Below are 18,269 nucleotides of genomic sequence, written 5' to 3'. Positions count from 1 at the left end.
CACCCTATGTTTTTGGGCAACTGCTAATCTATGTTACGTTGATAATTCTGAAACGTTTGGACAAGAAAGTGAATGGCCATTGCAGATTATAACATACTCGTATGTTACTTATTTCATTATGTATTTTTGCGTTTTACTGGCACTGCGCGTCCGCGTAGACACGACTTGATGTGGGGATTCAACCAGAAGTCTCAAATGAGAGGTCTAGGCTGTACGAGCGTTTGGTGAATGTTACAAACTTGGAGATTGTGGTGTTGCAAATATCCTGTAACCGATGCAGAGCGATGCTTGAGTGCATTGTCGTGCAACAGCTTGACACTGCCAGACCCTAGTACCTTGGCCGTTCTCACCGAGAGTAGTGCACCGGCGTTGTCAAAAGATATTACGTGTTGAACATGATTATAATCATATATTTGCTACTTGGCTAGGCATAACAAGGAAGTTTTTTTCAACCTGTTAAGTAGGGATGTTTTCCGAAAAAGCTAACCCCTTCTAATTAGATTATGTAATGTGATGAACATTTATAACCATTGCATAAGTGTACAAAATGTCGGATTTTGAGACTATGACGGAATTTATAACACAAGACTATCTGAGGTACAAACTTCAAAAGACAGGTTACGACTTTGAAAATATTTCAAAATGGCCGACGGTATATTGTCAAACGTGCAAATCGAAACTAGAGACAGATGTTTTCACGCGTTGCTATACCTGTAATGATGCCAACATGTTCACAGTCCCGGAAGACAAGACGGGTGATGCTCCGTATGAGAGAGAATTAAAACTCATCAGAGAAATGTGTGATGCGTCTGAAGACGAATTCGAAAAGGGATTCAGGTTAGATACGTCTAACATTAACCCCAATAAAACCACAGTTCAGAGAACTCTTTTGAAGGAAGCCGATAAATTATTCGAAGAGGCAACGCAATGGGAGGGCATCGTGTCTTTGCTGATCCTCAGCGGATCATTAGCAACAAGGTGTGCAATAAAAGGCTATATTTCTGAAGCTAAAGGTATTCAACGCAATACAAGCTGGTACATCAACGACAGACTTGGTCAATGGATGAAAGAAAATGGCGGATGGGTCGGTATATTTCGTACACCCGGAAACGGGTTTTATTTCGCAATTACCCATAGCGAGGCGAGAGATCAGCGCGTGTTGATTGTTCTGCTTTCTTACTTGTAATCTAAATCAAACATTTAACAGTACCTAATGGCATAATATCTTGGACAAGTTTAACTAGTCTTTAACGAAATTGATTGATTATATTTAATGTAAACCAATTTACTAATATACTATAAACATACATTTCCTTTCAGTGTCTGTAGTTTGTTTCCTGTACCTATGACCTATGACATTAAAAGTGGCGTATTTTGCTCTGTTTCGCAGCGAACCTTTTTTGTCTTATTTGGTTGTAGATTAAAGATAAGCTGGCTACCTAACATCATAAACGTATCAATGCAGTAATATGATAAATTGATAATAATTATAATATTGTTTTAAATACGTTACTTAAATGATTTAAGCGTTGTAAAAGATAACTTTAAAATTATGAACAACTACATATGAGGAAATTATCAGAAAGTAAGAATGTACTTCTGAGAAAGCTTGCTAGTAACGCTGTGTGGCGATATCTTAAGATCAGCAGTATAGGTCGAAAGCTGTTCACCAAGGCCAGGTAGCAGCAGATACAAGAAGCAATGCTGTGCTACACATTATGGACTGTGCTCAAATATAAGGGTTTGAAACGCATCATTCGTCATTTATACACACGAATTAAGTAGTCCCATACTTTGTCGCGTGAGGTGAAGACAGTTAAACAACAAGAGCTTATTACCTCCCATACCATTCCTCCACACTCTAAGAGGCCCAGGATACTTCGGGGTATGACCTCTTCATCGATGGTCAGGTTGATGGAGCGGATGATGATCACGGAGGCTAGGGTAGATTACCATTTTGATCAAACGAAGATGGTCGGCAATTTCTCGCTAGTCGTGGCCAAAATCGAGCCAGAGGTTAATACAGGGGCTGGTGCGGACGTGGTTTTAAATCCATTGGTCAAGGTGGCAATTGCAATTTGTCTACTCAAATTTCAGATTAAACACCAGTAGCTGACCCATTTGATTCTGTGGTCAGCAGGTCAAAAGTCAGGGCCACGTTGAGCTTGAGCACAAATCCCTTCTGATTTATTTAAGAGTACGCTTGGACCTACGGTCCTCCAACTTGATGGAGAGTCTGGTTATGACTTTCAATTATCTTACACACATTGAGGTGTTTTAAGTATTAGAAAGAAAATTATGGTAAATGCAAATATAACAACTTTATTAGACAAAAGAAGAGAAATCCAATTCATTTCATCAACGACAAAAATTGATAGCGGAAGTAGGCTTGCCTTATGGTGTGCACTATAATGCTTTCTCGGCTTAATAATCCGCGAAAAAAGCTTTAATGTACATGCTATTTTGTTACTTTCTGCCACAAAATAATCGTACCTAACCACAGTCGCATGAAGGGTATAACCCCTGGTATCACATTTGATGTATTATGAAACGTAAAATTTCGTAACATGTGACCTGCAAGTATGCAGATTTCTTCAGATTTAGACCAAAAATACACTCCTAACATAAAGCAACCACAAACACACTACGATATTTAGCATTTAGAATGTGAGAAACTCACTTAAAGTTCAATAAGATGTTTGCTTTCTGCAGGAAGGGTTCTCCGACTGGGCAGAACGGTTCAACGCGAACTATTCTGGATCTCCCATGAAGGTAAACAGACAGATGAGAGTGTATCTCCCCCTCCTCTCCTTCAACCGTGAGTAGGCGATATGTGCATTAATAAAAAGACAGCGTCATACAATTTATGTTCAAAGGAGAACTGCGAGACAAGGGGTGGTACTCAATATGCAACTGAAGTCTTGACTTCATTCACTGTAGAGGTCTGGGGTGGTATTCAATATGCAACTGAAGTCAATCTTATTGTCATGCTTCTTTGACTTCATTCACTGTATAGGTCTGGGGTGGTATTCAATATGCAACTGAAGTCAATCTTATTGTCATGCATCTTTGACTTCATTCACTGTATAGGTCTGGGGTGGTATTCAATATGCAACTGAAGTCAATCTTATTGTCATGCATCTTTGACTTCATTCACTGTATAGGTCTGGGGTGGTATTCAATATGCAACTGAAGTCAATCTTATTGTCATGCTTCTTTGACTTCATTCACTGTATAGGTCTGTTATATATATCAAGTAATCCGGTTAGCTTCCGTTCTTAGATCCAATTAATACCAATATATATTTTCACCCCTGGATTGTTCAATTTTGACTACAGTTATTCTATCCAAAAAATATCGTTTTCTTTTACACAGCACCGACATATGAAAATGACATATAACGTTAATAAGAATTTACTTATTAATACAATTTGAACTATTTAATTTCAATGATCCTGAAATTTATGTTATTGGGATTTTAGCGCCAAATGAAAATATACATGTTGTTTATTTATCGAGGAAGACGTTTTTAAGGAAGCAATTCAGTTAAATTAATTACTCAATCGTTACAACTGTTTTAAACATAACATAACATAAATTAATTTTAATATTATTTATTTTATAAATCATTTACAGCTGATCATCATAAACATAAATCATCAATTCATAAATACGCAAATAATGAAATAAAATTCATTTACAATTAAAAGAACTAATTAGCTTCCTTGTGCGCTGAATGTCACAAACTACAAAAGAGAAGAAAATGCATTTCAAAATATGTTTTACTGTACAATAATAGTACTATTGTCTCTCTGTTTAGATGCTTTAATGATATACAATGCTAGTTTATGCAATTGATATTTATTTTCCACTCATGTCTGATTTATTTGTTTATAAACCGCATGCTTCTTAGAGTTCAGTGTCCGATAAATATATACCAATATTCATATTAGGCCATATAAGGTTTATGGTAACCTTCCCAAAATTTCTAGGTAGGGTAGGTAGGTTTTTTTTTTATTATTTTTTTTTCAAAATCTGTCGTCAGTTTTCTTGCAAATGGCAGTTTTCCCTACATTACTGTCATTGCCTGACTTTATTTTATCATATAAACAATAATTCTGATTAAAATCTGCATTTATCCACCCATTGCAACTCTCTATTCGCTAACGAATAATTATTTTGCTCAGAAACGGAAAAAAATTGTTAGGGTCGGCGCATTTTTATAGGTAGGGTCGGGTTACCCGAATCAAACATATTTTTTAGGCCTTACAAACATTTAAAGACATAATGCGATAAAAACTACATGGACAAACACAGAAGTCGATAATTAAAAACAACAACAACAACAACACAGTTAAGAGGTACATGGCAAGAACCCAAATGACAATGAACTAGGGACACACACGTATACACACCACATACACAAAAACAAACATCAATCAAAGCGCTGATAGCGCTGCATGAACAGGGGTTTATACCGGTTCTCACCATTATGATTCACGTTCATGTGTGTGTTAATAAGGTGGTGATATGTAGCACAGTAAATCTAAGAGTCCCCGTGTAAAACAACTACAAATTAATATTTTATTGACAATAAAGTTAATGTCGCTGTGTAAGCAGTCAAACCAGGGTGGAGAATGTAACCAATCCCAGCATAACTCCATCCTATGGTGTTACAATATGTGTTAGGATTGCCAAAGATTTATTAACCAAAGAAATAAAATAGAAATTGGTTGATCATCCAGGGTGAATTTAAAATATACACTAAAACCGGTTGGTATTAACAAAGGCTATACTAATTAATGAAAACGATCCTTTTCAGGGCCACTGTTAGAATTTTAAATAGTATTTTAAAATGATATATACATTATTTACATAAAAAAGGATTCATTTCATATTATTATTATTATTATACCACATTTATATAGCACTCTTTTCATATAGCACATACGTTCAAAAGTGCTTTACATTTCCATACATTTTATAGATACAGGAATACAGCTTAAAAACAGCATCAATCGTATTATACAAGTTGAGCATAAAACAATCATTTAAAAAAAATAAAAATAAAAAAATAGATATTCATATAAGACATAAAATCAAACATATTATCACAAACCAAGTAAAATATCCTTACAACAACAATGACAAGCTTTGGCATAGATGTGTCAGACATACGAAATCATCAATTACCATATATTTTCAAAAAGAAATGAGTTTTCAGAGAGATCTTTTAAAAGAGTCTTAAGTGTTTGAGTTCTGATTCCCAGTGGAAGCGCATTCCACAACTTTGGAGCAGCATTTGCATAGCAACGATCACCATATGTAACAGTACGGGATCTTGGTATCACAAGAGTGAGAGTGTCACTTTGGGATCTCAAAACACGCTGTGGTCTATGTATCTTTAACATGTTTTTAATGTAGCAAGGCGATTGATCATTTAAGGCTTTATAGAAATGTGTCAGTATTTTAAAATCAATCCGGTATTGCACAGGAAGCCAGTGAAGTTCCTTTAAATCTGGTGTGATGTGGTTGAATCGAGGAGTCTTTGTAATGATACGAGCTGCCGTGTTTTGGACGATTTGAAGTTTGTTCAAGGTTGTGTTAGGTAGGCCATGAAGCAGGGAGTTGCAGTAGTCAAGTCTGGATGTTACAAGAGAGTTCACAAGGGTCTTAGTTGCATCACTGGTTAGATATTGTCTTATGTGGCCTACTTGTCGTAACTTAGCATAGCAAGATCTCCAAACAGCATTCACGTGTTGCTCCATGTCCATTTTGGAATCCAAGAAAGCACCTAGTTTTCATACGCAAGATATTGGTTTTATCTCGGAATCGCCCATCTTTATAGTCAAGTCCATGATACAATCTGCATAGCGCTTGGAGCTAAACAGTATAAGTTCTGTTTTGTTCGCATTTAATTTAAGCATATTGTGGTGCATCCAGGAGACAATATCGTTGAGACAGGCTTCTACTTGCCGCACAGCTTCAACTTGTGTAATCTCGTCTGCAGGTTCAAATGATAAGTATAACTGAGAGTCATCAGCGTAGAAATGATGACCTAATCCATGGTTTCGGCAAATAGCACCAACTGGTTTAGTATACATCATGTAATTTTTGGGTCCTAACACAGATCCTTGCGGCACACTGTATTTCATAAGCACTGAATTCGAAAGTTCCCCATCGATGCAAACAGTTTGAAAAAGAGCCTTTAAATAAGATGTCATCCATGCAAGTGGCTTAGTGGTTATCCAAAAATCATGTTCTAGACGATAAAGCAGCGTGATATGATCAATAGTGTCGAAAGTCGCCGAGAGATCCAGTAACACTAGGATTGCAACATTGTTCTGGTCTAGAGACTGAAAAATGTCGCTCTGTACCTTGAGTAAAGCTGTTTCGGTTGAGTGAAACTTTCTATATGCAGATTGATGTTCCTCGTGAAGATTGTTCAGTGTCAAATGTCTTTCAACACGGCTGTCGACTACTCTCTCTAGAACCTTTGAAATAAACGGGAGATTGGAGACAGGTCTATAGTTGGTTAGAGTGTTTTGATCAAGGTTTGGCTTCTTTAAGAGCGGTCTTATACGTGAACTCTTAAATGATTTCGGAACATATGCAGAATCTAGAGAAAAATTGATGATTTTCTTCAAAACAGGTAAGAGTTCATCAACACATGATTTCAATAGCCATGTTGGTATGGGGTCTAGTTCACAAGATTTATTTGGAGATTTCATGATGGTCCATTTCACTTCCTCGGATGTAGCTGGAGAAAACTCTGTCAGATGACTTTCTAACGGTACCTGAACAGATTCAATGTGCACGGCACTGGTGTCAGACAGATTACGAGCAGATATATCACATCTTATCACATTCATCACCCGGGAGGAACGATAAATAGATAATATACAACGGCTGGTGAATTATTCAAACAGCATAGAAACAAACTCCACGAAGCCTTCATCCCCGTAAATGTGTGGGGTTTAATAATAGAAAATGAAAATATAAACAAGAGCTGTCACAGTATGTGAGGAATGCCCCCGAATGTGACATTGACCTACGAACAAGGTCAGTACATAAAAAATTGATCTTGCCTTTACGTGTAAAATACATATGGCAAGTTATTTTAAATTGCCTCTGAACATAAAAAAATACCACTCATACTTGACAACCTACACTGTTATGTCCTTATATTCAGAATTCCCTTGTGAATAAACACTTAGTGTATCTTTCACCTTAGAGGTAGGGACATGGGTCTTGCACACGACACGTCGTCTTCGTATGTGGAACACATGTAGCAAGTGATTTTAAAAATATGTCCATACAAAAGAAAGTTACAGCCCGGACACGACAACCTATACTGTATGTCCTCATATGCAGCACTCCATTGTGAATAAACACTATGTGTGACCTTGACCTTTGAGGTAGGGACACGGGTCTTGCACGCGACACGTCCTCTTGGTATGTGGAACACATGTCACAAGTTATTATTAAAATCTGTCCATACCAGGGAAAGTTACAGCTCGGACACGACAACCTATACTCTATGTCCTTATATGCAGCACTCCATTGTGAATAAACACTAAGTGTGACCTTGACCTTTGAGGCAGGGACACGGGTCTTGCACGCGACACGTCGTCTTGGTATGTGGAACACATGTGGCAAGTTATTTTAAAATCTGTCCATACAAGTGAAAGTTACAGCTCGGACACGACAACCTATACTCTATGTCCTTATATGCAGCACTCTATTGTGAATAAACACTTTGTGTGACCTTGACCTTTGAGGCAGGGACACGGGTCTTGCACGCGACACGTCGTCTTGGTATGTGGAACACATGTGGCAAGTTATTTTAAAATCTGTCCATACAAGGGAAAGTTACAGCCCGGACACGACAACCTATACTCTATGTCCTTATATGCAGCACTCCATTGTGAATAAACACTAAGTGTGACCTTGACCTTTGAGGCAGGGACACGGGTATTGCACGCGACACATCGTCTTGGTATGTGGAACACATGTGGCAAGTTATTTTAAAATCTTTCCATACAAGAGAAAGTTACAGCCCGGACACGACAACCTATACTCTATGTCCTTATATGCAGCACTCCATTGTGAATAAACACTAAGTGTGACCTTGACCTTTGAGGTAGGGACACGAGTTTCGCACGCCACATGTGGCAAGTTATTTTAAAATCTGTCCATACAAGAGAAAGTTACAGAGCCGGACGGACAGACGGACGGACGGACGGACGGACCTTCGAAAATACAACATATTAAAGATAAATATTTTCTTAATTAATATGATCAAAATTAAAACAATTGATTTTAAACAATTGTAAATGAAACACCTAAGAAAGTTATTAAATCCGTGATATTTTCTCATATTTACACCAACCAGCAAACAATATAGCTCAATTCATTTCAATGAAATGCCATTTTCAAAAATAAATACACAAACATCCGTCTATACGTTTACTATAAAAAGTATATAAAATAAATTATACAAAGTCTTGAAAAAAACTTTAATTTCAAAACTTTTTTTTCTTCTTTGTTTATATGGTCAGCAACTCCTTTCTATTTCTATATCGTCAGCTAACTCGTCAGGACTGTAGTACGTGCCTGTTAAAATGGCGTGCGTTTGTTATTCCCACGTGGGCTATCATGTGATGTTTTAAGCGGGTAAACTGTGCGATCATTGAGATTATTGTGTCACGTGATGGAATGATGCGCTTTGAGTGGATAGTAATTCTTTGTTTACGTTTCGATGTTCATTCATGTTTTGGGCGCAGGGATACTACTTTAATATTATCTTTATTCAAGAAATTAAATGATTAAAATAGATATTGCGTTATGATGGCTTCTTGCTTTGTCAAATCTAGCTCGGTAATTGGAAACCTAGCTTGCAATTTATATAGTCTGCACTTTCTCAAACTATGTTTTTTGTGGTAAAGAGGCAGACGACACTTGTTCCTTTTAATAGGCATTTTATGTTGTGAGGGTCGAGTTTGTGGCTACACTGAACAGGATTGAAAACAACCCTGTTAAAAACAAACAACACATGCATCACAACGGCTTTACGTATAATCGAACGGATTACCGTCTTGGAATGGTCAGTGAAACACATGTTCACCGGAACTCGAGTCTACCAGGGGCTTAATCTAGATAATATGGCTATAATCTCACACTTGTCAAAGCATGGGACATGGTACTATAAAAGAAATACTCTCATACAACGAACAAAATTGTAACATATACAAAAAACAACAACAACAACAGGAACTCTTATGTGTTCTTTAAAGCATGGGAAGTCATAAGAATATGCTACAATCTCAAATGATTATAAACATGATCATAGGGCTATCATTGTTAAAATACTAAAAACAGAGTTCTGGTTGTTGTGTACTATACTCCTCAATCAGATCTGTTTGTGTAATATGAAGTTTGAAGTCCGTACCTCAAAGACTTTTGGTTTATGCTCCGGTCAAAAAGGGCAATAAGTATCAAATGTAAGTGTGCACCTTAACTAAATAATATGTATATGTGTATGAAGTTTAAAGTAAATACCTTAATCACTTTTAAATCCAGAAGAAAATAATACCAAGATTTTGTTTGCATGCACTGCACTCCTCCTTAATAACATAATATATCTACAAAGAAGTCAATACATCAAATACTTTTGGAGTTATCCCGAAGACAAAATAGCCTATAAATGAATAAAGGGCAGTAGCTTTTTAATTCCAAATACAGATATATGTTTCCAGTGCACTGCACTCATTCTCAGTAAAATGTATATAAAGTTTGAGGTACCTGAAAGACTATTGGAGTTTTGCTACCGGCAAAATTAGATATAAATAAAAAAATGAAAGGGGATTAGCTACAAAAAAACATTTTTACGGTTCATGTGCACTGTTCTTCTCCTCGATCAGATATATTTTTATAAATTAAAAAGGCCATGATTTTGTGAAAAATCAGAAATCCGGAACTTGTTGATAATATGCGCGTATCCGCTTATGAGTAAAGTTTGTGATTTTTATTTTTATTTTCACTGAATACAAGCTGGTAGATATGAATAAGGGGATGGACACATTCGATAATTACTGAAAGTAATGCTTTGTTTATAACGAAGAGACACAGTCAATTTGTACCGCCACTAAACCGATTTCGAACAGGAAGTTTTAGGCTCTTAAAAGAGTGTAATATAAAGACTTCAATGTTATTGGTTGGTTGGTGTGAAACCAATGCTAAGTATGTGTATGGATCTTTTGCGGGTGTAGGAGCCGGCAACTTAGTAATACGTTCCAAGTTGATACGTAAACAATGAAACGCTGACTGTGGCAGTCGGCTAATCACTTGACATGATGGTGCTTTTATCAGATCTTCGTTACTTCTTGTTAAGTTTATTTGGAAAAAGTAGTATCTCATAACTGAAAGGCCCCTATATTGTTTTGATTGGATTGGAATGATTCGTCCTGTTTCTAGATGCATGCCAACCATAACTCCGTGGTAAACCAAGTGTTTAACTATACTATAAGATCACTTATTCCTGTGAACATATAAAACTAATCACGCCAAAACCAATTTGAAAGTTTTTTTCTTAGTTTTACTGAACGTTTTAAAATGCAACGTTTCCATCTTTTTTGAATCTTAATGGGTACCTGAACATTTCACTATTGAAATATATATAGCCATAAAGGAAAAACCACCACTCTCCTCTGCACGCGACAATATTCATTAATTTATTTGCATTAGCTCGAACCCATTTGTAAGGGTGTCACCTACCTCGTTTTCGATCTAAAATTAATGATCTAATAGGCTAAATTAGTGCATTTTTCTTGTAAATATCATTATAACTAAGTTTTGACAAAGTGAAACCTTGAGTTTATGGAGCTCTTTTAAGAAATTGCGTTTTGGACCTCCTATGGTCAATGTCATTGTTACTAAAAGAGAAGAAAACTCTTGATATTACATTTTACAACTGGTGATCTTCTGTCAATCATTGAACACCTGGTTTCGACGCATTGCAGCGTTTCATTTTCGATGAATCTTAAACAATTATGTTAGAGAGTCTCTCATTGTTTGAACGAATACTAAAGCAAGCAATCTATATCTGACACAACATTTTCAAAATTACCGTTTCTTGACAAATTGCAATGCCTTAATCAATTTTGGTACAAAACCATCTTAGCAACATGTCTTTTTCGACTTTCGGGACGTCATTTTTACAAATCTTATGTAACTACCGCACACGCTCTTCACACATCGGTATATAAGTCTTTTGGTATCCTATGGAGATGCAACACTATCTCATGTGGCCTTTCTAATAATGCAAAAAGAGCATTTCACTATGAACACCGAATGCTTTTTTGTGTGAAATATCTTGAATGTTATTGTGTTCCATATTGGAGAGTGTTTTTCTTTGTTTTGCTTCTCATATCGGAACGACTAAAAGAAGTCAGAGCTCTTACAGGACAATGTATAGCCTACGAATAAATTGCAACGATATTTAAATAAACACACATAACGACAGCCCGATACTTGGAAATGTAGTATTTAACAGTTTCACTCTCATTGCGTTTAAATTTGCGTTAATTAGGTTCAGTCGATTAACATGCAATATTTAAAACCGTAGCGTCAAAATCGATCATAGTTTTGCTCCGGACAACGACATTTAACAAAGATCAATAACTCTGTAATTAGCTTAAATAAAGTTATGGTTCTTGTACACTGAACGTTCTTTTTTATACTTTATCGTCGGATAAAGTTTATTGAAATTCCATCCAGAATTTTCAAGTTATTTACCGGACAAGAAAAAAAACATGCAACGGACCGTCCCACCGACTAACCGACCACAGGGTGACTCCAATATCTCCTCGCAAACAGCGTTTGTCGAGGGTTTAATAACTTTTATCCTTGCATACCAAAAACGTGTTTTGGTAATTTGACCAGTCCAGGAAATATCGCGGTCCTGGAGTATTATTGCGCGAATGCTCTTCCACACTTTCAGATGTCAGTAACACATTTTTTAACCGGTTCGAATAAAAAGCTGATTGGAACGCTAATTATCCCGTACAAAACAGAATGTGCAACTGCTGGCTATTCGTTTCAGTTTTTTTATGTATTAATACGTTTGTTTTCACCATAATCATCGTCACGTTCACTCTTTTTATTCTTTATTGCTCCAATTGTTAATAGTCATATTAATCCAATACTTATATCAATGTAAAGCTCTTTAAAAAACACCTAGATAGTATAACTTTAATGTATAATTTATTTTGATTTCTCTTAAAATCCCCAATTTTAGCCCGCCACCCTAGATCACATCTGTCCACAACAACGTATCTATATGAAATCATATCGTAGATGCGAAGTAAGAAATTCAAACTTTGGAACGGAAAACGTTTTGTCCACTTAATCCAATGAGTAATTACTAATTAGCCCGTTAATTATTTGTTTACCCAAGTTAAATTAACCCACTTCCAGGAAAAGAAGCAAAGGAAGCAGCATACGCTACAAACCATAATAAAAACGGTTCAGAATAAAATAAAGAAGAAAGACATCAAAGCGACAGGCCATTCCGAGAGCAGTTACTGCCTGACTGACTTTGCTATGTCACCAAATAACCCCTCTGTGCCACACATTATCGAGAAATGTGTCGAATTTATTGAGGCAGAAGGTATGTATTGGACTTAAATTCACTTTATTTATTTTCTGGATTGTGGTCCTAGTATTCCTTCTTTGCTTTAATTGTCTCTTATGTAATTAAACGTCTCTAGAAATGATTACATATGATTTGTTCAGAGCAAACAAATGCTTATTTGCCTTTAGTATAGTGAACGAGATTAAAAATCACAATGTAGATAAAGTTTTATGAATTATTAACTGCTTAACTTTTCCCCCTTGAAGTCGGACTCAAATAAGCAGATTTCAGCTTTAGCTTTTGTAAAGGATGGTGAATACATATATTTGACTTCCTCTTTGTCATGTTTCAGGCTTGAACGCAACGGGTATTCATCGAATACCAGGAGACCCGGATCAAGTGGACCTTCTTACAGCTCGCTTTGAGGAAGGTGTGTCTTAGTCGAAACGTCTTTATGATAAGATACAATATTTGTAGCTTAAAATTGATTATGGTCAGATAAGATGTTTTTGTGGTCAGAAGAAGTGTTTATATGCCTGAAGAAGAGAACGTAAACGAAAGTCACATACCTGACTTGTGGCAACCACTCGTATTCAAGAATATTTATTACATGCGCTTGAAGTAATATAACTGATATTTTATTGATTTGGGTACTTGTTTGGCCAGGCAATAGTTTGGACACTCGCTTCTTACCAAGGCATCCAGCATATGTGAGTTTTATCTAGGGTCACCAAGCTAGACAAGTGGGTTACCCCCAGATACTGTTTAGACCAACCCTTTGCATATCGTTGTTCCTACTAGCGATATATTTATTCTCTTCACCTGCAGATTCTAATGTGGACATCTCAACCCTGGGAATTGAGGTGCATGCGGTTGCCATGGTGCTTAGGAAGCTTTTTGCCACCCTCACCGAACCGCTAGTACCCGTCTCCATCTACGAGGATCTCGTTGAGGTGTCATGTATGTGTTTTAAAGTTGCTTTTATACTTGGTTGGGTTAATATAGCATCAACATGATTCCTCTAAATAATTATGTTAGTAAGTGAGGTTTTTGTTTTTCCAAACAATTCAGTCAACGGTTTGATAAATAAAAATGCACAGGGTCACCCTATATCATTACATGCATTGCATGTTTATATGAACTGGCCAAATATGACCATATTAAACAACTTGGTTGTCTTGCGATAATTATAAAGTATTGAATACCATTTGTACTTTTCTATTATTTAATACGGATAGATTTTTTTAGTTTCATTTAATTATGTTTTTGAATATATGCCACGTATAGCGGTGGTTCATACTTTTCACCTTACAGTATTTATTTCATATTTATTTTACAATTATTTTCACTAATTTATGTTGTCATAAAGATACATCTAGAACATGTATTTTTATGCATTGAAAATGTTCTAATTGATTATGCAAATGAGACTTTGGCTTCACTTGAATAGCCTCTGTAACTGACATGCAAGTTAGATGCTATTCTGTTTAATGTCCAGTATATGGTTAACTGACCATAGGTTTATCTGTAAGACGATTTCTACTTATTATCTGTGTTCTGATAAGTTACAACCGATACTGACTACTGAATATTGTTTGAATTTCGCGGTGAATTTGTCAGATATGTTTTTATGTTAAATTCGTATAGTTGAAACTAGCTCATTGATATATCAACATTGACTTAGTATAATGGAGCTAGTCATATCATCATGGCCTAGCGATTATTAAATCTGGGGGAAACAGGAGAAAACTGGCAAAATATGCCTCAATTTTTACACAATATCGGTAATATTATTTATTAATAGCCTCACTGTTTATTTTCATTAACTGACAACTGTCCATTGTTGTGTTGTAGGCGTCCAAGATAAAAGTGACTGCATCAGAGCGTTAAAAGGCTTCTTACTGCAGATGCATCCGCTCAACTTCAAAGTTCTCAAGTTTCTGATCGATCATCTTCATAAGTAAGTCATTATCAGTTACTTACATGAACGTAAAAAAATGGTAGCCCACTGGAAATATTGTTTGCCAAATTGTAATGAAGCTTAAAGCAGTTTAGGACCGCCCTCAATAGTTATAAATTTTGTTAAACAAAAACTATATTGAATAAAAGTCCATTTTCTTTTTGTTTGTCCAGGGCTATAGTTTAAGTTACTTAAACATCAGTCTTTATTATTCATAAAATCAACAAAACGGATCAGTAGAAGCGCTTCATAAACCTGGGACCAGTCGTTCGAGTCCCACGCTCGGTAAATCGTTTTTATACGGGTAAATTGTTATTATATGAAACCCATGTGTATTATTTCAAGCTGTTACACGAAAGTATCCAGTGCATAGCCACTGGAAAGCCAGTTATACTGCTTAATTCGCTGATTGACTCTCCACCTCAATCCAAATCCTACCTTACCCTTAGACAGACGTTTATTGGAGCCAATATTTATGCGAAAAGCTACAGAAACACGCTCAGTAGCAAAATATTTAAACACAAATCCCGTTTAATGGCACTGGGTAAACGCCAAAGACATAGAACATAAAATCACAAACAAGAAACATGGCAGAACAGCACAAAACTCCATAAGCAGCACAGTGCATAATACTATATATAAAAATCTAGGTATGTTTATCAAGGATTGTTAGGTACCGCCTTGGAACGGTCAGTAAAATGTAAATTAACTGGGGGTTTAAACCAGTTTGTGTGCACAACCTCACTCTTATCCCAACAATCCCGAAAAAAGTAAAAAAGTAAATTTCTTATCAACGTATGCATTAACTTGAGGAAACATTAACCATGTATATGTTTTCCTATAAGTACTTGCACAAGTTAATCTACAGGTATAACTACTGTATACAAATAATTCCAACGCGAAACAACTAAAGCACACAGTCGAATTGACACAGAATAAAAAAAACCAACCCTATTCTTAGCATCGACAAGCACTTGGAATATCAAATAAAATATAATTTGCAAGATGTCTGTGTAAAAGGATGGCAAATTACGCGACCCAACGGTTAAAACGTCCGTAACAGAATTGGTCAGAACCAACCCAGTTACATTGTTTAATAAAATGTTCTCTTTTTTCAGAGTTAGCCAGAAAAGTGAAGAGAAAAGCAGGGACTCCAAATTCTTATCCCATTACTGGTGGCCAATTTTATTTCGGGTTAAATTTGATTCATTCGAAAAAATGGTTAAATACTCAGAAATACTGGAAGACCTTCTGCAAACATTAATCGAACATGGCATGAGCTTTTCTTTCTGTCCATGGGAGGAGCAGTAATTCTTGAATGACTATAAATGGTTAGCTGTCATGTCTAAAAATATCGCAACAATAATGTATATTTTTTGTTCATCACTGAAACAAAATACATTTGAAAATTCAATTATACTTACTCTTGTTAAAAATAATATCATGAATGTGAACTTCAGCAAGTTAATCCAGAGCAACACACACAGAGTGACACGATAAAATGAAGACTGAACCTGCTCCAGACATTGTACACGTTGAAGACTAGGGGTATCATCAAGGATCAAATATTAAAAACTAGGCATAAAATGTATTTCTTGGAATATTTGTGGAATATATAGTAAACTAAGAAATGTAGAATTTATGGAATATTGATTTCATTTGATGTTGTATGTCTACAAGAAACTTGGTGTTGAGATCTTAATGATATTCAACATATTTTAATATTCAACATATTTTACCGAGATATTTTTGTTATTTATGTCCTGCCAAACATTCTCCTAAAGCTGGTAGAAATATGGGAGGAGTAGTGATATATATAAAAGAGGACCTCGTAAATCATGTTAAACGTATTTGTGAAGATTTCATTTTCGGAATTATACTAGTTTTTACTTGTTTTTAATTTGTGTTTGGACTAGATTAAGACTATTTGTCTCTTTTTTATGATGATGAAGCATGTTATGGATTGGTCGAGTTTGAATCGTTGTTGTGTAATATCGAATGTAATTTACAGATAAAATATATAAATGCATGTGTTAACAAAATAAACGAAAAGAAATATGTGATAAATGCATGTGAAAATATACTAATGATATGATCAGATATACATTTGCAAGCAGAAAGATAACACAATGTGACAAAATTTGTTAAGAATATATTCATATCAAAAGAAAGAGAAAACAATGTATATGCGAACAAGCATACATGTTACATTATCAGGATAACGTTTTGTACAAGCAACGACTCGAAGCAGGTTTTCAAACATTGTTACAATGAAAGGAGATAAGAAAGGAACATTTACGATATCTACTTTTTGTAAAATTTCTTTCGGTATTATCATACAGCTAACAATTTATTACATTAATATGCAATCAGTAAAATATCATTTACGATCAAAAAATCAGAGTCAACACTCGTTGTTTATAATTGATCGTATGCATAAGTGTATATGGTCTGAAGGTCTTCATGCAAAAAATGTTTGGAACTGGATTTGAACTGATGATATTAGTCCGAAAGCACACAGGGGCTTACTGCCAGTTAAATGGCTATATGATTTGTTTTGCATATTTCAAACCACTGACATGAATGAAATCGCATTTCGGAAGTGTTACAGATGTCTATTGCAGTATAAAATAAGGGACGGGGTGAATGATTTCTCATCTGTAAGTTCATGTATACGTTTATATGCATTTGATCTTATCTTTATTCAATGTCATTTGGTGAGGACGTCAACAAAAATGAAACAAATATCGGAAAGGATCATTTCCATTCCACAAAGTACTACTGTAATCGTTATAAGATATACAAAATGTTATTCCTGATTATGGTTATATAATTTAAATAGTCCGCATTATTTATTGTACCATTAGTATCAATATTTTGTTTGAAGCCGATCTGTATGCATTTTAGAAACCATAATTATTCGCACGAAACAGTTTGACAATGTCGAGGAGAGTCGTGAAATGAATTGCTATAAATTAAAAAGACTGTATGTAATATGCCAACACTTCTGATAAACATTATTTTATTCAGCCATTTACATTGTGAGTGTATAAAGATCCGTTTACACATATATCATCCTGCTTAGGGATGTTTAGTTTGGCAATGAACATGAACAACCCCTTGATGCATTTCAACAAGTTTTAAGGTCAGTAACATTTCATCTTAAGTTAGGAGATGATGAAATACATAACTAAAAAGGAAAACCACATATGCACATTCGTATCACATATAAAAATATTCACTTGCAAGTGAAATGCTTAACTCAAACAACGTAGACATTCCATTCCAGCAAGGTTTATGGTCCGCGGGTAACGTGTTCTCCCATCAATTTCTTAATCCCTTTACTGTTTATTATCACATCAAATTCGTAACAATGATTCAAGGGGAAGTTAGGTTTTTAAATATAAATTTTAAACATAGTTATAACTTGTACACTTTGTTTAAAGTATTTCATTATCCGAAACAATTTCATTGTACTCCGTTCTCCAGAGTTTTTTCCCTGGCATCGGTATCTAGAATTCGCGATATCTCTAAATATTGGTTGTTCATTTATTTACTTTGAATGTGTCCCTAAATATTGGCTGTTCATATATTTAAATTAAAGTATCCCGAAGTATTGGCTGTGTATACATAACACTTGAAATAACATTAATAATTCCTAAATATTGGCGGTTT

At 35.4% G+C, this 18,269-nt stretch overlaps 1 protein-coding gene across 1 annotated transcript; it reads left to right on the top strand.

The window, feature by feature from the left end:
* Positions 1-526: 526 nt before the first annotated feature.
* Positions 527-16,572, top strand: LOC128227403 (rho GTPase-activating protein 190-like). The gene is made up of 7 exons (XM_052937949.1): positions 527-1,084; positions 2,713-2,772; positions 12,478-12,670; positions 12,987-13,064; positions 13,463-13,594; positions 14,489-14,594; positions 15,713-16,572. Exons 1-7 carry the CDS (start codon positions 548-550, stop codon positions 15,903-15,905), a joined length of 1,299 nt encoding a protein of 432 aa, XP_052793909.1. The 5' UTR covers positions 527-547; the 3' UTR covers positions 15,906-16,572.
* The last annotated feature ends 1,697 nt before the right edge of the window (positions 16,573-18,269 follow it).

This window comes from Mya arenaria, chromosome 1, assembly GCF_026914265.1.
Source record: "Mya arenaria isolate MELC-2E11 chromosome 1, ASM2691426v1".
Taxonomy (NCBI): Eukaryota; Metazoa; Mollusca; class Bivalvia; order Myida; family Myidae; genus Mya; species Mya arenaria.
This window is presented reverse-complemented; position numbering and strand designations above follow the sequence as displayed.

Excerpts from the sequence above, each read along its gene's own strand:
- LOC128227403 (XM_052937949.1), top strand. The coding sequence starts at position 548 with ATGTCGGATTTTGAGACTATGACGGAATTTATAACACAAGACTATCTG. Across the intron at positions 12,671-12,986 it reads CGAATTTATTGAGGCAGAAG|GCTTGAACGCAACGGGTATT; the intron begins GTATGTATTGGA and ends GTCATGTTTCAG. Across the intron at positions 14,595-15,712 it reads CTGATCGATCATCTTCATAA|AGTTAGCCAGAAAAGTGAAG; the intron begins GTAAGTCATTAT and ends CTCTTTTTTCAG.